The 24,140-nt window shown below is 50.2% G+C and overlaps 1 protein-coding gene across 2 annotated transcripts in view; it reads right to left on the reverse strand.

Moving 5' to 3' along the window:
* Window positions 1-24,140, reverse strand: part of ADA2 (adenosine deaminase 2) — a 40,682-nt gene that overhangs the window by 3,674 nt on the left and 12,868 nt on the right. For both annotated transcript variants that reach the window (XM_032796391.2, XM_032796390.2), the window contains 6 exons: window positions 12,528-12,738; window positions 10,915-11,042; window positions 9,928-10,018; window positions 9,034-9,142; window positions 8,076-8,233; window positions 6,458-6,660 (listed from right to left, as the gene is read on the reverse strand). In XM_032796391.2, coding sequence (XP_032652282.1) covers window positions 6,458-6,660; window positions 8,076-8,233; window positions 9,034-9,142; window positions 9,928-10,018; window positions 10,915-11,042; window positions 12,528-12,738 — 900 coding nt within the window. The remainder of the gene's footprint in view (window positions 1-6,457; window positions 6,661-8,075; window positions 8,234-9,033; window positions 9,143-9,927; window positions 10,019-10,914; window positions 11,043-12,527; window positions 12,739-24,140) is intronic.

The raw sequence follows: 24,140 nt of genomic DNA on the forward strand, positions 1-24,140 counted from the left end.
ACCCAAGAGGAGATCCTCTGGGAGGAGACAGGTAGGCCCTTCATTAGGTCTGCCACTGCAACGAAGAGTTGGGGCATTTTACGAAAGGGCTTCGTCCGTTCGATATAAAATACGAGCACCCTACAGACATCTAGGGAGTGCAACTGTTGTTCCCGTTGTGATGAGTGCGGCTTCGGGAAGAAGACCGGAAGGAAGATGTCCTGATTGGTATGGAAGGCCGATACCACTTTAGGGAGGAATGCTGGGTGTGGTCGCAACTGCACCTTTTCCTTGTGAAACACAGTATACAGTGGGTCCACCGTGAGCGCCCAAAGCTCAGAGACTCGTCTGGCCGATGTCATGGCTATGAGGAAAACTGTCTTCCAGGACAGGTATAGCAGCGAGCAAGTTGCCAATGGCTCAAATGGTGGAGACATAAGTCTGGTTAAGACTAGGTTGAGGTCCGAGGTAGGGGCAGGGCGGCATACTTGGAGGTATAGGTGCTCCAAGCCCTTGAGGAACCTGGAAACCATAGGGTGTGAAAACACGGAGCGGCCACTCTCTCCTGGGTGTAAGGTAGAAATGGCCGCCAAGTGCACCCTCAATGATGATACCGCTAGGCCCTGCTGTTTGAGAGACCAGAGGTAGTCCAGGATGGTGGGGATCGAGACCTTGGTGGGAGTAACATTTTGCGTTTCACACCAGCAGGAGAAACGCTTCCACTTGGCCAGATACGTAGACCGAGTGGAAGGTTTTCTGCTACTCAGGAGTACTTGTTGCACTGGGGCAGAGCAACGTAACTCTGACTGGGTTACCCACGCAGCAGCCATGCCGTGACGTGAAGGGACTGCAGGTCTGGGTGGTGAAGTCTGCCGTGGTCCTGAGTTATGAGGTCTGAACAAAGAGGCAGGGTGATTGGGTTGGCTATCGACAGATCTAGCAACATGGTGTACCAGTGTTGCCTGGGCCACGCAGGGGCGATCATGATCAGGTGAGCTCTGTCCCTGCGGAGCTTTAGTAGGACCTTGTGAACCAACGGGAATGGCGGAAAGTAGTTGGCTCTTCCACGGAATCAGGAAGGCATCCGAGATCGAACCCAGGGAGAGACCTTGGAAGGAGCAGTACCTCTGGCATTTCCTGTTCTCGCGGGAAGTGAAGAGGTCTATGTGGGGAAATCCCCACTTCCAGAAAACAGAATGTATAATGTCTGGACAAATCAACCACTCGTGAGACAGGAAGGATCTGCTGAGTTGATCTGCCAGAGTGTTCCGAACTTCTGGGAGAAAGGATGCTACCAGGTCTATCAAGTGGGCTATGCAAAAGTCCCATAGCTGGATCGCTTCCCGACAAAGGGGAGAGGATCATGTCCCTCCCTGCTTGTTTATGTAGTACATGGCCGTTGTGTTGTCTGTAAACACTGAGACACAATGGCCCTGTAGATGTTGTTGGAACGCCTGGCATGCCAGGCGGACTGCTCTTAGTTCTCGGACATTTATGTGTAACACCAGCTCCTGAGACGACCAAAGGCCTTGAGTGCGAAGATGTCCGAGGTGAGCACCCCAGCCGAGAGATGACACGTCCGTCGTCAGGGACATGGAGGGCTGTGGCGGATGGCACGGCAGTCCTGCACACACCAGGGAGGGCGTCAGCCACCAGTCGAGGGAGCCTAGGATGCTCGGGGGAATGGTGACTACCATGTCTATGGCGTCCCTGCCTGGGCGGTAAACCAAGGCGAGTCAAGTTTGAAGGGAACGCAGACGTAGTCTGGCGTGCTTGGTCACGAACGTGCAGGCAGCCATGTGACCGAAGAGGCCGAGACAAGTGCGACCCGAAGTTGTTGGGAAGTTTTGAAGGCTTTGTATAATTGATACTATTGCCTGAAATCAGGGTCGTGGTAAACTGGCCCTTGTGAGACTGGCGTCCAGGATGGCCCCAATGAACTCTATTCTTTGTGTGGGCACTAGAGTAGATTTCTCTAGGTTGACCACCAGGCCTAGTCGCATGAAGAAGTCCTTGACGACGCCCACATGACTGGTGACTTGGGCCTCAGAGGTCCCCCGAATGAGCCAATCGTCGAGGTACGGGAAGACATGTATTCGACGACAACGGAGGGAGGCAGCGACTACAGCCATGCACTTCGTGAATACCCAAGGGGCTGTAGGAGGCCAAACGGAAGGACCGTGAACTGAAAATGCTGATGGTTGACCACAAACCGGAGGTACCGTCTGTGCAGAGGGTAAATGGCAATGTGGAAATATGCGTCCTTCATGTCGCGGGCAGCATACCAGTCTCCGGGATCCAAGGATGGGATGATGGTCCCCAGGGATACCATGCGGAACTTCAACTTTTTCATGAACTTATTCAGTCCTCGCAGGTCTAGGATAGGCCTGAGGGCTCCTTTCACCTTGGGGATTAGGAAATACCGGGAATAGAACCTCTTGCCCCTTAAGTCCTTCGGTACCTCCTCTATAGCTCCCATGGCAAGGAGTGTCCTTACCTCTTGCAAGAGGAATTGCTCATGCAGAGGGGTCCCTGAAGAGGGACGAGGAGGGGGGTTGGGAGGGAGGGAGTGAAATAAACTGGAGGTGGTATCCAAATTCTACCATGCGTAGGACCCAACGATCTGAGGTTAATTGGGTCCACGCAGGGAGGAAAGGGGAAAGGCGGCTGTAAAACTGAAAAGGATCCTGGGAGACAACTGGTACACCGCTCTCGGGCGCACCTTCAAAAGTTCGGTTTGGGTCCCGTCATTGGCTTGGAGGGACCGTTATTCTGACCCCCTTGAGGTCCAGTCTGTCGTCTGCGGTTGCTTCGACCTCACCTCCTGCCAAAGTCCTGTCTTGGTCTAGGCAGAGGGTAAGGGCGTTGAGGTTGGGTGTGGAAGGATCTTCGTTGAGTCTGTGGTGTATGAATCCCGAGCGAACGCATAATCATCCGATTATCTTTCAGACTCTGTAGCCTAGGTCTTCTCAGAGAATAGACCCTGGCCATCGAATGGCAAGTCTTGGATAGTGTGCTGAAGTTCAGGTGGCAGGCCTGACACTTGAAGCCATGATATACGCCTCATGGCGATTCCAGAGGCCACAGTTCTGGCTGCCGAATCGGCAGCATCCAGCGAGGCCTGGAGAGAAGTTCTCGCCACCTTCTTTCCTTCCTCCTTCCTATAAATTCTTGGCGGGAGTCGTGCGGGACCAGCTCTGTGAATTTCCCTACCGCCTCCCAGGTGTTGTAATTATACCTGCTAAGTAGGGCTTGCTGGTTCACCACCCTGAATTGGAGGCACCCCGCGGAGTAGATTTTACGGCCCAACAAATCCATGTGCCTAGCCTCCTTAGATTTTGGGGCAGGGGCTTGCTGGCCATGGCACTCCCATTCATTTATGGACTGTACGACCAGTGAGCAGGGAGGAGGGTACATGTATAAGTACTCCTACTCCTTAGAGGGCACCATGTACTTCCGTTCAACTCCTCTGGCCGTGGGCGGAATAGATGCCGGGGATTGCCAGATGGTATCTGCCTTAGCTTGAATCAATCGAATGAACGGTAAGGCCACTCGAGTTGGTGCATCCTCTGACAATATATCTACCACCAGGTCCTCAACCTCTGGAACCTCCTCCACCTGCAGGTTTATATTCAGGGCGACGCGCCTCAGGAGGTCCTGGTGTGCCCTGAGGTCAATTGGAGGCGGGCCCGATGAGGATGTCCCCGCTACTACTTCATCCGGGGAAGAGGAAGACGAAAGGCCCAGGATGAGTGGGTCCTGTATGGTCTCCTGATCATGGGGGACGTCAGGGACTGGTGGGACCTGAGGGTCCTGTGCATGGATGGAAGCTTCCTCCGTACCCGCAGGAGGGAGGCGGCTGACAGTGGCCTCTGGCACCCTGTGTTCCGATGGAACGGAGCATGATGTCACTGCGGGTCCACCTTGGGCTTGGTGATATGCCCAAGGTGTCCAGAAGGACCACTGATGAGGTCCCTGGTCAGGGCCGTAGGTCTTTCAGAAGACTCGGCTGTATGTATCCGAATCACAGTCCTGTGCGTAGGAAGCACTGTCCGCGTGTGATGACACAGATGTATGGCGAGATGGCCATGGAGAAGCTGAAACCACTTGGGAAGGGTCTCTGTGTCTGCTTGATCTGTCTCCACGCGGCACCAGAGAACGGTACCGGGCGCCGTACCAGTACTGAGAATGAGACCGGGACCTGCGACCAGAGCAGTGCCAGGAGGTTGACTGGGACCTCAAAGTTCGACGTCGAGAGCGGCTGCGAGAGGTGCGGTGCCGTGAATGGTGCCAGGAGCTGGATTGGTTTCGAGAGTATCAGGTCGGCGAGCAGGATCTCGAACGGTGCCGCAAGTACAACCGGTACCGAAATGGAGAGCAGTACTGGGACTGCGAGCGGCGTCAGGACCGGGATCGGTGATGGGACCGAGAACACCAGTGGGACCTCGATCGTGACGGGTGCCTTTCGGCGGTGCCAACCGAGGATGGTCTCAGCAGGGCAGGCTTGCCTATTGATTGGATAACCTGCACCGGTGGTGCAGGGGGTTGAGGCAGTGCAGGCTCTGTCAGGACAGTCAGCTCCCTTGCCGTAGAGAATGTCTCTGGCATGGAGGGAACAATAAGCTCAACCACGGCGTGTGCCGGGGAGCTGTCAGGCACCGGACTTGACGGCTCTTGCAAGGCTGGAATCAACGGCGCTAAAGTTGTCGGTGCCTGCAGTTGTCATGCCTGGCGGTCGCGATTAGGCAGGTGCTCCTGACTGCGACGTAGGCACGGGAGCTCGCAGGGTCTTGTGCTCTTGACCCCAGGGAGAGAGAGCGGGGCCAGGCAGCTTCTGGGCCGGCAACGTTCGGTTGCCCAAGGGGCCTTAGGGTCTGGTGCATCTCCGGTCTGAAGATGACTTCCCCGGTCGGACTGTCCGGTGGCTTCAGTGCGAGGGGGCGTAAGAGGCTGCCTCCATAAGAAGCTAGTTTTGAGACGAAAAAATCGCTACCTTTTTCGTCCGCAGGCTTGAAGGCCTTGAGCAGACTCGGCACTCGTCTGCGAGGTAGGGATTCCCAGCACTTAAGGCAGAGAGTCATGAGATCTCCAGTCCGCATCTGGCTTGTGAAGCGAGCCAGTTTGAAACCTGGTTGTGAACCGGGCATGCCGCGCCCTGGCCACCGGGGAGGGGAAGGCTAATCCCCAACCCTCTGTAACCTATATACAATTAACTCGTTAAAGGAAACTAATAACTACTAGAAATTAGAAAATGAACATATACCAATAATGATGAAAGAACACGAGGTTAGCTAGGGAGGTGGCAGATCACTAAGCCGCACTCCACTGTTCCAACGAGCCGACACGGGTGGTAAGAAGGAACTCAGGATGGAGGGCGGCAGGGTATATATGCCGGCGTCATGGCGGCCAGCTAACTCCAGCGGGCGCCCAGCCAACCGACCACCCGGTGTTGCTAGGGTAAAATGTCTTCCGATGAACCGCACGCCACGCAGGCACGCGACACCTACCTGGAATGGATATGAGCAATCACTACGAAGAAAGAACAAATGAAAAATGACTTGAAACAACCACCTCTCCTGCCTCCTGCTGGAGGCCAGGTTCCATAGGTAAATTGGCCTGGATGGAGTAGGGAAGGGGAGGGGGAGAAGAGAGACACTCCAGCGCCTCAAATGCCTGCCCTGGGGTCGTGCGCCGCCGCATGCAGCCGACGCCGAGGCTACCCGCCCCCGGGAGTCAGCGAGCCGCCTGTTACCACAGCGGCAGCCAGAGCCCCCCCCCACCCCGGGGGTCAGGGAGCCGCCTGGGAGTCAGTGCGCCACTGCCGCAGCCGGGCAGCCCAAGGGGTCCCCTGACCCAGGGAAACCCCGGGCTGCTGGCTGCCGTGGAGGCGCTCTAACCCTGGGTCAGGGTGCCGCTGCCGCAGCTGGCAGCCCGGGGTTTCCCTGGGTCAGGGCTCCGCCGGAGGGGGCGGCAGGCAGCTCCCGTGGAGCTGCCGTAGTGGTGCCTGCGGATGGTTGGCTGCTCGGGTGGCTCCGGTGGACCGCCCGCAGGCACCACTGCGGCAGCTCCACCGGAGCCGGGAGCAGCGCGGGGGGCGGCGAAATTGCCATCGGCCTAGGGCGCTCAAAATCCTAGCGCCAGTCCTGTTGGGGAGACCCAAATTGTGGGTTACTGCTGGGAGCAGAACCCGGACATAGAGGGGCACCAGGGTCTGGGAGGGACACGGGGGCCAGCGGCAGGCAAGACACCAGCAGAGGGTGCTCTGGGCTGGAAGAGCTAATTCCCAGGATGACCAGCAGGAGGCACCGTGCTGGTGAGTCTCACTTTGCTACACTGCTCTGTGAGAGACATGGGGAGGACTTTGGGTCAGCAGGATCCCAGCCTGAGTGACAGAGGAGACTCGGGGGCTGAAAACAGAATAAGGTGGCTCTCTGCAGAGCAGGCAGATGTCACTCCTAGTGCGAGAGTGTGTGCTTACTTTAGAGAGTTTAGTGCCAGTTGTTTTAAAGTTCTCAGGTCAGCATGCATCCCGCCGATGCCCATGAACACCTCATAGAAGTCATACGACACACCCTTTGATCCAAAGATAGATGGATCGTCTGGACTAACCACCATGGGGTGTCCCTCTGCCATCAATGCAGCAGCAGGATGGTTCCTCAAATCTGCTACTAACAGCAGGACCTTGGGATGAGGGGGAGGAAAAAGCAAGGATGGGTTATTCTTACAGATATTTTCAGTGTATATTTATACTTGTTTGGAAGCTGTTTGGGGCACAGACTCTCTTTCTATCATATCTTTGTACAGCACCTAGAACACTGGACCTGGAGCCTGTGACAGGGTTTCCTTCCCCAGACCTCCTATCTCAGTGTATGGCTAGCTTAGCTTTCCCTACTTCTGTGCCTCTGGGGTACTTGCACACCATACAACGGATGTGGGGTCTGGTTAATTAATACTATGAAACAAAAAATATCTACCCTATACAGGAAGAACTCACCCTGTACCCTTGTTACCCAGGCTTTCCAACTCCTTTCTGGCCCTTCTCCCGAGGCTTCACCGTCACTTGTTTCAGGCCAAGTCCTTCCTAGTCTCTAGCCTCAAGCCTCCAGCCTCCGCAGTGGAGAGCTGTCTTCTTCCCACTCCGGTCTCCCCAGCCTTTTATAGAGTAGAATTTGTAAGGTATTAGCTAACACATGTTAACAGCCTAGCGTAAAAAAAGCAGTGTGCCTTTAACATGTGTTAAACTCCTCAAGGCTTTAACTCTGTTTAACATATGTTAAATGTGCACTGCTTTGTCTACACTAGACTATCAACATGTTTTCATTAACATGTTACAAATCCTAATCTAGACAAGGCTTCACAGAGTGAATCAAGAGTTCTGCTTTATATATTCTCATAGACAGACATATGATCCCAAGTAACCTGATCCCTTAGACATGTGCTCCATCTAATAACTAAAAGTCCCAAAACTCTTGTCTTAAAGGAGCTACTTCCCTGTAAGAAGCCATGCTAGATTGCACACATACCCAAAGGACCAGCCGCCTGTTACAGCCTCTAGACACTACCACAATACAAGTAAATAATCATAATAATAGTTTGTATGCATATTCCTAATGTTATGCTCTGAAGGGGGAAAAAAATCCACCAAAGAGACCATAACAAAGGAATAGGTGAAAGACAAAGCAGAGACCATATGTAATTTCCAACAAGTGTGGCAATTAAACTGAGCAGAGAATGTCTCCATAATGGTTGAGTTAAAGGACAGGGACTTAGTCTCCAGTAGTCCTCTGTCCCCGCTTCCCCACAATACGTTCTTTAGAACCTCCCGCCTTCCAAAAATCCAAATATCCTGTACATAATGTATCTCCCTCTCAGAATGACCTTCTGTGGCCAATGAGACAGGAGAGGCAGTCACGGAGAAGGATAAAAAGCACCTGGAAAATGGTAAAGGATAACACAGATGCATCCTGCCCTTAACTGGTATCTACACAAAGACCAATATATGTTGAGCAACACCCTGCTGCAGATCATTTATCAAATTCTAAATTTCTGGTCCCAGCTCCTGACTTGAGACATAAGGTCACTCAGGTAGGTCCTACCTGGTTGGAGATTGGGCAGAGTTCTATAGGAACATCCATCTTAAGGGACAAATTCTTGGCTACTGGATGTTTAATGAGAGCAAATCCATGGCCAATCCGACTGGTATTGAACAGCAAAGCGTCGAGCACATTGATGTCTACAGAGGTGCCCTGCCAGTCTGAGGAGAGAAAGATGGATCCAAATCACTGCCACATTATAGGGAAACAGATCTTTTCAAACAGGTAATTGATTTATTCTATTTTTTTAAATAAATGCCTCAAATACAAACTAACAGGCTTCCTCATGGCTTGTCTCCTTTGTCTGCCAGGGACTATACTCAGCTTGGAACTCTCTACAGCACCGCACACCATCTGGTGGGTGAATAATATATTGCATGTAAACACGTTATTCTAGCAATGAAGGACAATGGGTAAGTTTAATTATTTGAACAAACATATTTAAGCTAAGACATGTAGCTGACTCAGTAACGTTCATTAACAGACAGGCTTAAAAACATGACTCTGGCTGGTGATGGCCTCAAACGTTCCCTCTCTGCTGCTGGTGCATGTGGGAGAAGACAACTGATCACACATCTCTGGAAAGGAGACGGCTGTGCCACACCAGCAGCACCTCCTGCTGTCTGACTCCAGAAGAACAGGCCCAGGAACATCCCAAGATGAGGAAATCAGTGTGTTCAATGCAGAAGACAAGTGCAGAGGACAATGAGTATCAGACACAGGTAGAGGTGGTGGTGAGGGATATGAAGACAATAGGAGAGAGGGAGCATGTAAGGGATGTGGAACCTGGAAACTGGGAGGAACCATCCAGTGTGCTATGGCAGTGAGCTGATCATCTGCTGATGTAGAAGAATGATGGAAAACGGAAAATACCAGACCACTTCTCAGGATACGACCACCAGCTCTCCTCCTCAGTATCCAAGTATCCACTCCCCCACATGGCCTATGTTCTCATGCTTACCAGTCTCACCAGCATGGAAAAAGTAAGACAAATTGACTCCTTGGGAGTGTGGAATGGTCAGGGCATCCTTCAAGTCCCACAGAGAGTGTCCTTCATCCTCATACCCAACCTGGCGAGAAAAATAAAGACATTTCTGAACATTCTCCAAGTGATCACTAGTCTTTTGACTTGAAACTACCCTACGTTGCCATCTGAAATTCCTGTACTGTATTCCCATTTTTTGTTAAACAGATCCTCCACGGGTAAAAACTAGCACAGTTCCATTGACTGATTTCCAGAGTTATCCTGGTTTGCAACAGCCAGGAACAGGCCCTCTCTGTAAAAGATAAGTCATATACATGTTTTTAAGAAGAGCATGGTGCAGCCAGTAAGGATGCTAGTGCATGTTGCTGCCATTGCATCTCCACCAGTAACAGAATTCCCTACATTTCTGCACTCGTTCCCACATACGCATTCCCAATCCCCACCAAAGCTCTTGAGATAGCAACGAACACAAAAGCAGCTTGAGAATGAATTTGCAGAAAGTCTAGGATACTAGTTGCTCCCTTGCTTTTCACCTTGATAGATAATCAGCTTTTAGATGCTGTGTTTGGTGTCATGAAGAAAGATAACTTACATCCCATTTTTCTGCGGTAGTTTCATTAGGTACTCTTCCTCTGTCTCAGTCCTAATAGTAATGGCCAGCACATGTCTTGTACTGCAGATACAGCTGCTTGTGACTAAGTAAGTGGCATTCTTTTCTCCGAGTAAAGACTTAGTAACATACCTGCAGAGTCTCAGTGGGGCAGCATTTCTTTGCTGCTTTTCCCCTCTGAAATCTCTTTGTACCAATAATCACAACTCAGCCCTTGTGATATTAAATACAAAACCAAGTAAGAAATAATACAAAGATACCAGGTCAAATCCCGCCAGAGTGTTCGGGAACATGGCTCGGAGGTCCATGGCCTTATTGACGGCTTTTTTAATCTCGGTAATGTTCTGCTTTCTGAAAACCAAGAGACAGAGAAAGGTGCTGATGCACATTTCCATGGAACCAATTTCTCAGGTTCTGTCTATATTATGACCAGGAGCCTTAAGGGAATATCCAAAATAAAAAAAACCACATAAATGCCTAGGAAAATCCCAAATGACTGGAGTTAACCAGCATCATACACACTGTTAGGGACTAATTGGCCAACCTGCCCTGTATCAATAAGCCAATGAGGGGGCAGAACCAGAACAGCTGTATAGGTAATATTTAAACACGCTCTGTGTATTATTTTGCTGGAGTTTTTCCATTTTAATTGTGTTTTAAAATTAATCCACTACAGACCATCGGAGTCTATTGGATTTGAGTGTGTATAAAGGTTTCTGGGAAGGCAGCATTTGCAGGGTCTCTGAAGGAGCTTTGAAATATACAGTACCAACCCCCCAGCTGTTCTGCTGTTGCTCCTACTTCCATAGAAATAGATGATGCATCAAGACTCAGGGAGAGAAAATGTATGGCTTTAAGAAAACACACTCACTTCTCATGTGCACGCACAGAGAAACACAGCCTCCTGCTCACTCATTGCCACTCCCTTCAACTCAAGAGTAACCACTTTTCCATACACACCTTCATTGCTATAACCCCAATCATCTTACATGTACACATACTCGTTTCTATGATCAACTGTACACATTCACCCTCAGTCATTTCCACCTGCAGGTGTTTATATGCTGGAAAGCATTTCAGGAGTTAATATTCTAGGCCTCACTACACTGGAAGCAATGCAATCTGGATCACTTCCAGGGTCTCTCTGTTGTAACCACTTGTGCCACTTAATTGTTCCTGCCTGCACGACAGCATGACCATTTACACATAGTACACTTCCACACTCGCCCAATGCAAGCAGTGTCTACCTGCGTGCTGTAAATATAATTTTTGCTCCAATAAAATCAGGGTGATCCTTAACAAACTGCTTCGTCACCTCCTGATACGTTGCCACGGACCAGGATTCATTGTATTGGGTCCCATCCAGTTCATATACCTGTGGAAAGAATAAGCACATGCAAAAAAAAAAAGAGCAGAGGATAGTGAGGAGAAAGAAGTGACACTACTAAACTTTGAAGGAAAGAGAGAACAATTCTGAAGTAGTCTGTGGCTCAAATTAAAAATGGCAGGTGTATAAGGCCAGAAATCCAAACTGTGTCCAGTGCCAGGAAGAAAAAAAAAATCAGTAGTTAAACTGGGTCCACTTCAATGTTGACACTGATAAACAACAAAAGCATTTTGACATTGCAACTGTTTTCTCTTCCCAGCTGCCACAACAGACATTTGGGACCAGTAGGTAAAGCAATATCGGCCAAACACACAAATCTGTGTCATTTTTTTCCCCATTCCAATGTTAGTGCTGGCAGAAAGCGCCAGAGTATCTGCTCTGGGGATACTGTACAAAGAGCTATGTATCTATGCAGGAAAGAATGTTCCTAAAATATGTTTTGGGGATAGCCTTGATAAACAAGCCTGCCTTAGACAAAGGAATGTGGATTTACCTGCCTGAGCCAAGCTTTGTAAGCCATACACATTAAAGTACATTTACATACAAGATAAACAAAGCAATCAAGCTAACAAGCAGCAGAGGAAACAGCTTAGGAAACAAACCGAGGGACAGAGCCTGCACCCCAAGGAAGTCTTCATGGTTCTTAAGGCCAAGACAATGGATGTTCAGAGGCAAAAAGGGACATTCTAGAGCTCCATCACTTAGGAGACATAGGGGACAGCAAACTTGGAGCCTATGAATGGTGGATCCTTTTGGTGAGGGAGGCAGGAGCTACTGGTGGCTAGCTGTAAGCGAGGAACTGTTTTAGGCCAAGATATAGCTTGTTCAAATTAAGTTTTAGGCACTAGAAAGCATGTTATTTTTGTTTTGTTTGTAACCATTGTCCATCTCTTTTCTTCTGCCTCGTGCCACTTAAATCTCTGATCTTTGTTATTAAACTTATTCTTAGTTTTACTATAGACTGTGTTACCGCTGTTGTATTGAAGTAAAACGGAAGTCTTCTGCTAATCTACCAGGCTGGTGTGTGCTCCCTCTCTTTGGAGACAGCAAACGTAAATACCGTCTGTGAGTGTCCAGGAAGAAGGATTGGGCACTGCGAGACATATCTCTGGCGGAACTCAGGAACTGGGGTTCACTGGTTGTTACCTGCAAGGCAAGGTTTTGACTGGCACGTCTCATGGAGTTTGCTGGCAAGGCAAATAGACTGGAATGTCATGGAGCTGACCACACACTTTAGCAGCAGCCAAGCTCTCACTTGCTGAGCCAAAGGGTGACACAGTGGTTTACGGTTCCGGGTTCCCTGAGGAGACTGTCATACCAAGTTCCCAGCAAAGAGCTTTCAAATGAAGCAGATTTTTCCACCCCTATATGGTCAGCTGTGCCAGGGTCTGAATCTAAATACAAGACAGGACTGGAGAAAAGTTAGAGAAACAAGATTTTAAAATAATATTAGAGAAGTCAAAAAGTGTGTACCGGTGGCAATATAGCTCGTATCTCGACATACTGTATGTTATCCTCATAGAGCTCCAACAGTCCCTGATAGAAATAGGCCTTGAACACAGGTGCATAGCAGATGAGGCCAGAAGCAATGAAAAAGATATTATCAAATCTTCTCCAAATGAAAGCCTGCGTTGGGTATGTCAACTCAGGGTTGTCAGTCACCAGGGTCAGGTTCTTCAGCAAACTACAGAAAGAGAAACAGGACAGCTGGATTTAGGAGTGTACACAAGATGAGCTGGCAGCTCTGTAGCCAGGAGTCACAAAACAATATAATCCCTTCTAGTTAAATATGGGCCTTTCCACCAAAGGCCAAGCTGTACAGATATGGGGATCCACCATCCACAGCCACTTCAGAGGTGGAGTGGGGGAGCTTTTCTGCATCAGCAGCACTACGGAGTGTGTTTTAGGTCACATACTGGAGGGGAAGGGACAGGAAGGAACATGAAGAATAGTGTCTCACCCAATGGGGGCCCACTTCCTGACTGGAGCGTCTAGGCATATTATCACAATACAAATACTTTCCAATTTAAACTACAGAGGGGATTGTTTTAAAGTAATTGCCTTCTGCCTCCCAAATTAGAACGTGGCTGTCATAGGGTTAAAAACTTAATCTTGCAAATATAACCATCCCCATCACCTTAATTACAATGATTGGGATCTCAGTTCTACTCTCTACCAACTCCAACAGGGTAACACCCTCTAGTCATTAGGAGGCGGCATTGTTTCAATATCAGACCCTTACTAAACGAGTTACTTTCCTTAATGTCAGAAAGGCACTAAAGTGTGACTTTTTGAATCTACAGAATAAAATGATTATCTATCAAAAACAAAACAAAAAAACAACCTTTAGTCCTACTGAACCATTCTGGCGACTCCATTATACCAATCCAAAACTCATAATTTGCCAACATCAGCAATGGATTTGATTTTTCAGATTTGGCAACCGGGAACCAACTGGCATGACTCAGTTCCTGCATGTTGCTTACTGGGATGGTATTCTGTTTACTTTACAGAACTTGCCTGAGCATACATTTCCTCACCACAAGCATAGAGGGCACCAAGTAGTAATAACAAGGGGAGTTTGGTGGAAATAGAAAAAACTTGATTATCTTGAAATTAACATGAGCAGCTGCAGGCAAGTCTGTTTGCATTTACACTGCGGTAATAGTTATCCTCTAAACAGCTCCAATCCTGAACCCCAGGTGGTCACTTTTCCTATGGCAGTAACTCTCTTAACTTTTCAACTTGCCATCTGAACTTTAGTTTATCAAATGTTGAAGCTGGACATATAAAACCAAAATAGCAATACAACTGGTAAATAGGTTCATTTGAGGATGGAAAAATTGTAGGAGTTACCGTAAGTTGCAACCAAAGGGGAAATAGCTGGATGCTTAAAAGCTGAGTCTTATCAGTCTGAGTAGGTCTGATTTTATCTAATATTAGAAGCTAAACAGGTTTAAGCCTGGCTAGTACTTAGATGGAAGATCACTGGAGAATATTCTCAGGGCTTGCTGCTTCTCTTTGATAACTGTGACTGCTCTTTAATGCTACTTAATGTGTGATGTCTTCCCTGGTGGCTTAGCAATAGTGCTCTGCTGTGTTATATAGAAGAGTCAGATATGATTCACACTCTTATTATCTTGTTCCAAGAGGCGTCAGTGTCTAGAATTAAAAGTCACTGTCCTATTGCTATACGATGTGATCTTGTCTAACCTCATAAACAAGCAATGCGGGGTCTGATCAGAAGGTGGAACAGGAGACCTCGAAGGAGTGACCATAAAATGGAGTCTGTTCACAAGGCATCTTGTGCACTGGTTGCTTTTTTAGTCACTTAAGGAGCCCCTTCCTGTGGTTCTGGCTGCACTTCTTCATCACTTTTATTCATGTGGGGGGTTGTTTTTATTTTTTAAAGCAAAATTATATACAAGTGACATTCATACCACCTTAAGAATGAGATTTTAACCGCACAAGAGTCAAGAAATTCAGAGCTAAGGATTCCACAACAACTTTAGCTCTGTCCTCTTGGGCATGACAACAGGGCCTTCATTCCATTAACACACATCAGCCAACACAAGAATCTGTTCAGGAAACAAGACAATTAAATGGAAAGGAACTGCACCTTAACCAGGGAGGCATATGTGAAGTATTTCGTATTACTGCATGCAATGGCATTCCGCATTTCAGACATGTTCTGGGGAGCAATGAGTGGTGACAGTGGAGCACCACCCTAGAAACCAGGAATGCAAGCACCAGAGGCATCTTTTCAGAAGCTTATCTAACTGAGTTCAGCTGGAGACTGCCCTTAAGTAGAGAGGGTGTGCTCCTGCTCAGCGGGTGAGGGTAGAAAGATTTTGTGTGGGAAGAACCTGGACTGCATACCAAGCCTCTAGGAAAACAGATGCAGAGTTCCAGTTGAAGCAAACTCCCCCAGATACTGGCTCTAGGAAAGCTATTCTCAAAATGCAGAAGGTCAACTGAGAACACCTGCCTGTAGGGTGAGCCTGGAGTTTGTCCCTATCAGGTGTAGAAACACTGAAGGAAAACCTCAGGGTGGGTCAAAAGACCATGTGAGTCTATTCATGTGACCATACGAGTCTATTCATGTGACCACACATAGTTTACTTCTAGATAAGGACCAATAAGCAGTTATTTATCAAAGTAATTTTTCAATCGATTTCCCTGGACACAAAGACTTCTTCAATAAATATGTGTAGTGCTCTTTTTCCCCGTGTATACAGGGGAGAAAGAGTGGCCCCTTACATAGATTCTCTTATATATAACCTGTTGTGTCTATGTAGCCTATGCTCTTGTGTTAGCACTAGTAAGAAGCCACCAACACTCCTCCTAAAAAAATTAATTGTTACATTTCTTACAAATTCCCCTTCCCTTGAAACTAATTATTTCTATGTAAAACTGTGAGGATATAGCGATCCATCCTTGATAACATGCTACTCTTTTAAGGGATCACTAGGCCAACTCTGCCACGAATAACCTTCGCAGACAAATTTGGGGATTGTTGATTCTCTAAGGGAAAAAAAAACAGGTGAGTGGTTGGATTCAGCTAGAACAGACGTGGGCCAGTTACGGACCACAGGCCACATCCAGCCCCCAGGACCGTCCTGCACAGCCCCAGAGCTCCTGGCCCGGGAGGCTCACCCCTGGCCCCTCCCCTGCTGTCCTCCCTCCCCCACAGCCTCAGCTCGCACCTTCCGCTGCCAGCACAATGCTCTGGGCACCGGGACTGTGAGCTCCTGAGGCAGCGCAGCTGCAGAGCCTGGCCTGACCCGGTCTTTGTGCTGCGTGGTGGTGGCAGCGGAATGGCCTGGCTCTAGCTGGGCGGCGTGCCTCTAGTGCTGCCAGCCACCGGTGCTCCAGGCAGCACGGTAAGGGGGCAGGGAGTGGGGGTGAGGGGTTGGATAGAGGGCAGGGGAGTTCGGGGGGCAGAGGTGTAGATAGGAGTCGGGGCGTTCAAGGTGGGAACAGGTGGTTGAATGGGGACATGGGTCCGGGGGGCAGTCAGGAAGGAAGGGGGTTGGACAGGGCGGCAGAGGGCAGTCAGGGGCAGAGGTTCTGGGGCAGTCAGGGGACAGGGAGAAGGGGTGGTTGGATGGGGCGGCAGGGGTCCGAGGGCAGTCAGGGGACAGGGAGCAGGGGTGTGTGGATGGGGCAGGTGTCCCGGGGGGCCATCAGGAATGAGAGGAGGGGTTGGATGGGGTGGTGGGAGTCCAGGGGCAGTCAGGGGACAGGGAGAGGGGTGTGTGGATGGGGCAGGAGTCCGAGGGGGCCGTCAGGGAACGGGGGGGTTGGATGGGGCAGGAGTCTGGGGGAGGGCAGATAGGAGCTGGGGGGTGGGCCACGACCCCCCCCAACTGGCCCTCCATACAATTTACGAAACCTGATGCAGCCCTCAGACCAAAAAGTTTGCCCACCCCAGAGCTAGAAAGACCCTGCTTGGTTCTTGTGTGACTATGTACTGAACAATGTTATTGCAATGCACAAGCACAAGGGGGCAAAATCACAGGAGACCTGCAAAAGTCTGTTCTTCTTCGAGTGCTTGCTCATATCCATTCCAGTAGGTGTGCGCGCGCCGCGTGCACGTTCGTCGGAGACTTTTACCCTAGCAACACTCGGTGGGCCAGCAGGGTGCCCCCTGGAGTGGCGCCGCCATGGCGCCTGATATATACCCCTGCCAGCCCGACCGAGTCGCCGCCATGGCGCCTATATTACCCCTGCGGCCCGACCGTTCCTCAGTCTTCTTTGCCGCTACTCGACAGAGGGAAGAGGGCGGTGTGGAATGTAGGAGCAACACATCTCGAAGAACAACGTTACAAAGGTGAGTAACCTTGTTTTTTCTTCGAGTGCTTGCTCATATCCATCCAGTGGTGATTCCGAGCCTTACCTAGGCGCGTGGGGTCGGAGTGAGATGTTGCGGAAAGCAAGACGCTGTCGAATCGTCTCGGTCTCGAGATTGTTCAACCAGCGCATAGTGCGCATTGTAAAAGTGTGCACGGACGACCAGGTAGCCGCCCGCATATGTTTTGATGGGACTGGGCAGAAGCCGAAGAGCTTAGCCGAGTAGAATGGGCGGTGATCCAGCCAGCGGGACGTGAGCCAATTCGTAGGCATGTCGGATACACGATGTTCCATGATGAAATCCGCTGGAGTTACAGGGAACCTTTCTACGCTCTGCCACCGCTATGATAACTGGCGAGCGTCTGAGGCTTAGTCCTGTTGATGTAGAATGCCAGCCGGCGGACATCTAAGGTGTGCAGCTGCTGGTCACGGCGCATGTGTGCAGCCTCGGGAAGAAACCGCAGGAAAATATCTTGATTAAGATGAATGGTGAGACAACCTTCGGAAGGAAGTGGATTGGTCGAGTGCACCTAATTGTTGAGAATGGTAAGTGGGTCTACGACCAACGCACGGAGGTTGATAGCTCCAGAGAATCTCATGACGAGATATTAGTAAGGAGCATTGCTACGGCTCAAAGGGCCCCATTCTAGAGAGTACCATGTTCAGATCCCCCTAGGAAGGTTTAACCGGAGGTAGATTCTCTCCATCCTTTAAAACCTGGAACGAGGGGTGTGAAAAGGTGGAAGTACCGGACTCTCCAGGGTGGAGGTGGAATTGCGGCCTAATGGACCCTAATGGAGAGAGGCTAGGCTCTGCCCGAGATAGAGCAAGTAGTCCAGGACTACAGAGCTGAACGGTCAGTAGGACCATGGAACTCCGCTGCACACCAGAATGAGAATCGCTTCCCTTTGCGAGATAAGTGGCCCGCGTGAGGGTTTCTGCTACCTAAAGGACTTGTTGGACCTCGGCGGACACTGGCGCTCAGACTCGTTCACGACAGGAGCACGCTGTCGATTAGGACGGATGTTGTGGTGACGAAGCCTTCCATATCCTGTGTTATAAGGTCCAGGTAGAGAGGTAGTGATTTGGAGGGCCAGGGACAGGTCGACAGCAGGGTACCAATACTGTCTCGGCCATGCCGGAGCTGATCAGGATCAGCTTGTCCTTGTCCTGCGTAGCTCGGGCAGGACCCTGTGGACTAACGGGAACGTGAAACGCATACAGAACCCTGTCCATGGATGGAAAGGCGTCCGAGGGGCCGGGGAGCGGCCCTGCAGAGCATAACATCTGACACTTCCTGTTCTCTTGGAGGCGATAGGTCTATCTGGGGAAAGCCCACTTCGGAAACAGAAAAAGGATGTCCGGACGGATGCCATCTGTTGCAGGAAGCTCTAGTCGGCTCAGGTCCCGTGATCAGCCCGTAAGTAATCGAACGAACGGCCCGTTCGTGGAAGGGCTATCAAGTTGATCGACTGCTCACCATACAAACGTCCCACATGTTCTCAGACGTCCTCTTCTGCAAAAAAGCGTGAGATAGATCGGTGTTCCCTCCTTGTTGTTTATTCTAATCTCATGGCCGTTGTGGTTGTCCGTGAAATGAGCAGACAAACGCCCTGTAGCGCTCGGAAATGCCTGCATGCAGCGGATGCCTACTCTGCGGACATTTATGTGGAGTTGGTTTGCAAGCCAAACCTTGGGTCTTACAGATGGCCGAGGTGCGCGCCCACCCCAGAGAGGAAGCAATCGTCGTCAGGAATAGCGGGGTTGTGCGGATGACGGCTGACCGGCCGCACACCAGGGCGGTCCAGCACCAGTTGAGGAGCCCAATTATGTGTATGGTACTGAAACATATGTCCAGGCATCCCTGCGTGGCCGGAAAGACTGAGGCGAGCCAGGAGTTGCAGAGCCGTGCGTGTCTCGCTCGCTCGTCACAAAGGTGCACGCACCTGTGACCGAGAGGACAGGACGGTGCGGGCATGGTAGTGGTGAGCATGGAGTCCCTAACGAGAAAACTATCGCTCTGAACCGTTTGAGAGCGCAAGGGCTGTTGCTCGATTCGAGTCAGCAGCCTCCTATGAAATTCTATTTCTGCAGTTGGGAGCAGGATCGATTTTGTCGAGATGATGATCAATCCTAGACGAGAACAGATCTTTGATGACTGTACATGCCGGTTACCTGGCGCTCGAAGCCCCGAATCAGCAGTCGTCGAGGTAGGGAAAGACTGAATGTATGACGACGGAGTAGGCCGCGACTACTCCATACCACTTGTAAACACTCGAGGGGCGAGGAGAGCCAAGGCGACTCAAAACTAGGTAGTGACACGGTTCACTACGAACGAAGAAACCTCCTGTGACGTGGGTTAGATCGTCGGATATGAAAATGCTCCCTTGTCGAGAGCAGCTTCCAATTCCGGATCGATGAAGGAATGATGTTTCCCAGCATACCATGCGAACTGACGCTTTCCTATAGCGTTGTTCCAGAATCGCAGGTCTAAGATGGGTGGAATCGCCTTTCGCCTTGGGAATCAGGACAGTAGGCCGAAATGAACCCTCTGCCTTTTCATGCCTCTGAACCTCCTCTTGTCCCAATCGAAGTTTGAACTTCCTGTAGGAGGAGTGCTCGTGGAGAGCGAGGTCCTGAGAGTTGGACAGGAGGCCAAGAGGTGGGTAGTATAATTGCACAGAAGCATTAGTGTCAGAGAAAGTAAGACTGTGTATAGTAATGCCAAAGCTGTAGCACACTTTCCCACCGGCCTTGAGGACGCTTCTAAGCGATGCCTGCAGTCTTTTAAATATAGCTGCGACCAGGCAGGAAGAAGCGGCGAGAGCGTTGAAATAACTTGAGCGGTGTTTATACTAGAGGAAAATCGTTGACGATGCATCTACGAGGCACCTTTCAAAGCTAGGTTTCAGGCCCACTGGTGTTTGCGTGATCGAGTTGTTACCCCCTGAGGGCCAGATGCGTCTACGAGAGGTCCTGGCTCTCGCCATGGAGAAAGTCCATGTCTCGGTCGATGTGTGTGGTTGGGCTGAACCGTCGGGGCTGGGACGAAGGGCGTCGTTGAGTCATGTGGTGTGCATCCCAGCGAGCGCATTATCACGCATGCTTTTAAGACTTTGGAGGCGAGGATCTGTCTTCGAGAGAGAGAGACCCTGGCCGTCAAAGGGGAGTCTGTATCGTGTCCTGACCTCCGGCGTAAGCCGGACGCTTGCACCACGCAATACGCTCTCATAGCGACCCCTGATGCAGAGTTCTAGCTGTCGGAGTCTTGCTGATCTAAGAGGCACTTTGAAGGAGTCCGCGCCACCTTTTTACCCTCGCAGGAGCCTGAGAACTCTTGGCGCGAGTCCTGTGGAGACAGGTCAGTATAATTTCCCACTGCCTCCAAGTTGTTAAAACTGGACGGCCTCAGTAGGGCCTTGTGATTTGGCGATCTCTGAGCTGTGGAGGCTCCTCCAGCCCAGAGGAAATCTTCCTTGCCCATGAGTCTCATTCGTCTGTTGTCCTTTTCGCCACGACTATTTCGCTAGGTGTGTCTTGTCTGTTGACTCGATTGTTCACCAGAAAATTACGTCTCTGTTCGTGCGCGGTGTAGAAGAGACTGATCTGTCGAACCTTCATAGCGCAGCACTGCGGAGTTGGAGTAACATTACAGTTAGCGCTACCGGCTTGCTACCTTTACGTATCTAGTCCACCTACTATTATCCCTCTAGTGCGACTCTAAAGTTGTCTGTGTACAAATTGCTCACTGTCAGTAAGACCTGCGGATATCTAAAAATCTTGTTAGTGATAAATACCAGCTCGTGCCGTGATGTACGAATGTGATAGACAGGAAGTGCGTTACACGTTACAGTTGAGTCGTAGCCTCCAGAAAAGTAGAGAGAAATGCATTTAGATGAGAGTTTTCCTGTTGCCATCCGGCTTATTCTCTCTTACCTCGCGTCGACATTGCCTACTCAATTTTTGCCCACAGTCCGTACGTCAGTATCACTGGGATGCTGAGTTTTAGCATTAAGCTCCGCGTTTTGTAAATATGTCTCTTTTCTTGGTGCTCCCTCAGGGAAGTAAATCCCAGAATATATAAGTGCGCGCCATTTTCGCCTGTATTTCGGGAAGCTTACCCTTTGCTCTTCTGATCGTCGGCCGGCGAGATATGAGTTATCCTGCCTTCCGTCGCCTCAGTACGTTGGCCTACAAGACCTGCATTTGTTGCTTGGGGGCTTGCACAGGATTAGGAATCTCCAGACACTCCCATACGGCGATCTTTGTGGGTCAAGGGTGAGCGCCGCGTCCTCAGTACGCATCGAACAGTCCTGCACGCTTGGCTACCATTTGTTATCATACAGCCTCGAACCGTGCCGATAGCTGTTCTTGCGGTGGATATCCTCCATTCTCATTTGAGCTTCGCTCAAGAGATCTAGTTCTTAGCAAACTCTAGCTTTGCAGGCTGACCTTTAGTCATGAGGATGTTTCTTTCTAGCAATTCAGTCTGTGTTGACTTGTAAGTTTACGCAAATTCGACGCACCCATCTACTGCGCGTATAGCATGTTATGTGGCGAGGAGCTTGATCGTAGGGACCCAAGTCGGCAATAGTCTCGCACAATATGAAGGGGCGCTGCGTCGGGGGTGCCCTATAGTGTGTGGAGGCTGGGGAGTTTTTAGATCCTCTCTCGTAACCAATTAATAAACACTGTCCATTCATAAGCAACTGTGTTGGCCCGGCAGACAGAGGAAAAGTGAGATAATATTAGAGAAGTTACTACTGATAAACTCAGCAACTTGTTTTGTACGATTATGTTCTGGTCTTCTACCTGTGGGCAACCTGTATTGTATTGAAGTGCAGCGTAGTTGTGGAGTGTCTGTCGGAGGGGATTAAGCAAAATGTTGTTACCCTGATGCCACTACAAACAGGAACCAAGACATGAGCGAATTATTTCCTAACACTTAAGTTTCAGAGGCACGATTAGGTTGCGGAACATACACCACCAAATACACAAGGACCTGTATGCTCAGTTTGCTCATTTCTAAGGTTTTCTTAAAAATTTGAAGAGCAAGTAAGTGAAAAAGTCGTTAGAAGTGTTTTGAAATAAGCCTTTTATGCTGCTTGGAGACAGAAAGTCTTATTGGAAGCTAGGGCATGTGACCATTGGACTATCTCCAGTTAAGACCATGAATGCTTAACCATTCACGACTGTCGCTCGCGGGCCCAGCAAGCGGCGCGGGATCTCCATAATTTCGAATCCGGACATCTGGGCTGGCTTTCCGCGACCGTCTTGCCGCTCCCGAATAGATGCGCGCAGTACAGCAACCTTCGGTGCATGTGGTGTGACCTCTTCCCCTGGTATATCCTGCCTGTTGTTCCAGTTCTGCGTCTCTCCACGGGCGGGAGTCCCCATAGCCCAGTGCATCGGGTTTCTGTTGGCTCTCCTCGCTCGCTACTACTCCTTCATCTCTCTTTTTTGGTCCGGCGCCGGGATGAGCGGGCAGTGGGCGCAATTACAGTGTTTTTCCGTCTAGAAACTGTCCTCCTCGCGTGCGTACGCGTCATCTTAACCCTCCTCTATCTGACACTGCACCTTAAGTATGACAGTAGCAAAAAGCAGTGGGTTAAATCCGGTTGTGCATCTTATGTGTTAAGTCAGCCTTCCAGAGTTTTTGGTAGTATGGTGAGTTGTGCCCAGCCTGCACCACAGCCTTCTATCTCATAAATCCCTTAGGTCCGGGTGGAATGGATTACGCGGTCAGAGCAGATAGCAGATGGGGTCTCGGTCCCCCTGGACTTAGCCCTACCTACTAAGCCATGACTCCCGCGTGGGAGAGGGATTTGGACAGAACTCAGAGGAAACGCAGCAAGACTCTTTATTGCTCCAAAAGCAAGAAAGACCCTGATCCCTATTTTTCAATTGGGATAAGGGAGTATCCCAGGACCGCTTCAGAACATAGGGGCCTGTGGGACCGGCCAGACCAAGACTTCCTCCGCCTCCAACGTCGTACAAGGTGTGTATTCTTTCTGCGGGAGCTGCGAAGTGAGGGCTAGCACCAAGTGGTCCTCCACAAGAGCCCTAGTGAGAGGCGTGCCTCGCCTCCCAAGAATTGATAAAAGCAGTCTACTTTAAAAGCTAAAAAGGGAAGAAAAAAAAACACACATCCAGGAGAGTTGAGTTCTCGCTCTGACTCCTCCCGTCAGGAGAAGGTGCTGCACGCAGATGTCCTTGCCACGCGTTTGCGGAACCCGACCCGAGCAGAGCTCCCTGCCGATGTGACAGGGCCTCAAAGTAAATTTTTCCTTGCCCAAGAATCTCTACCTGAGCGTGTCCGTGTCAATCTGTCTCCTCATTCTTGCTTTTCCTTCTTTGAAGCAGTGATTGGGATGACGTGGCGTCGGAGCTGACGGGGTAAGGGCAAGGCTCTGAGAATATGTTACACATTCTCAGAGAAGTTAAGGTCGTACGTTAGCCTCGAATGGAGTACATTCAAGACGGTTCGAGCACTGCTGGCTAGCCGGGATAGGCGCTATGTCTTTGATCGGCACCGGAACGCTCGTGTATACTTCCATCAGAGGCGGGCTTCAAACCGAAGGACTCCAGGAGTGTGCTAGACACGATGGGAAGGCCAGATTTGCATTCAACGGTGCAACGGACTTTCGACGCCATAGCATCTCCTACCAGTTCGATATGTCAACCATTGGAGATGTCTGTCTCTCCTAGTGCCGGCTCACTGAAGTGGATCAAGGTTTCAGAGTTGAGCAAAGCGTCTGCTGCCCTGCCGAGTGGTGTCCGTCTCGGAGCATCTCTGGACTCTAGACGTTCGCAGCTCATCTTCTTCCTTCCGGCGTAGCCCAGCATGTGGACTGCAGTTGGAGCTCTACCAGTTCTGTCTTCATATGATCTTACTGACGGGCTTTTGTTCAAAAATTTGGGGTGGTCGTGAGCAGTGAGTTCCTCTCAATCCCTCTCTCCATGCCCCTTGGGGTCAGTTTTTTTTTTTAGCCATGGTGTGCACCACCCCCGAGCTCACTGGTACCTTCCTCCAGTGCTGCTGCTTCTCTCTGCGTCACTGGAGAGGGGTTGTAGCAGCGGGCGCTAAAGACTAGCGCAAATGTGGAAAGCATAGTCTCAGGGTCATGCTCAGCGGTAGACACGGATCTTCTCAAGTGCTCGTTATGGTGAGTTGTGCGCCAGCCTGGGAGCCATGGCCTTCCTGTCCGTAGAGTTCGCTCGTGCTAGTGTTTC

This window comes from Chelonoidis abingdonii, chromosome 1 (assembly GCF_003597395.2).
Source record: "Chelonoidis abingdonii isolate Lonesome George chromosome 1, CheloAbing_2.0, whole genome shotgun sequence".
Lineage (NCBI taxonomy): Eukaryota > Metazoa > Chordata > Testudines > Testudinidae > Chelonoidis > Chelonoidis abingdonii.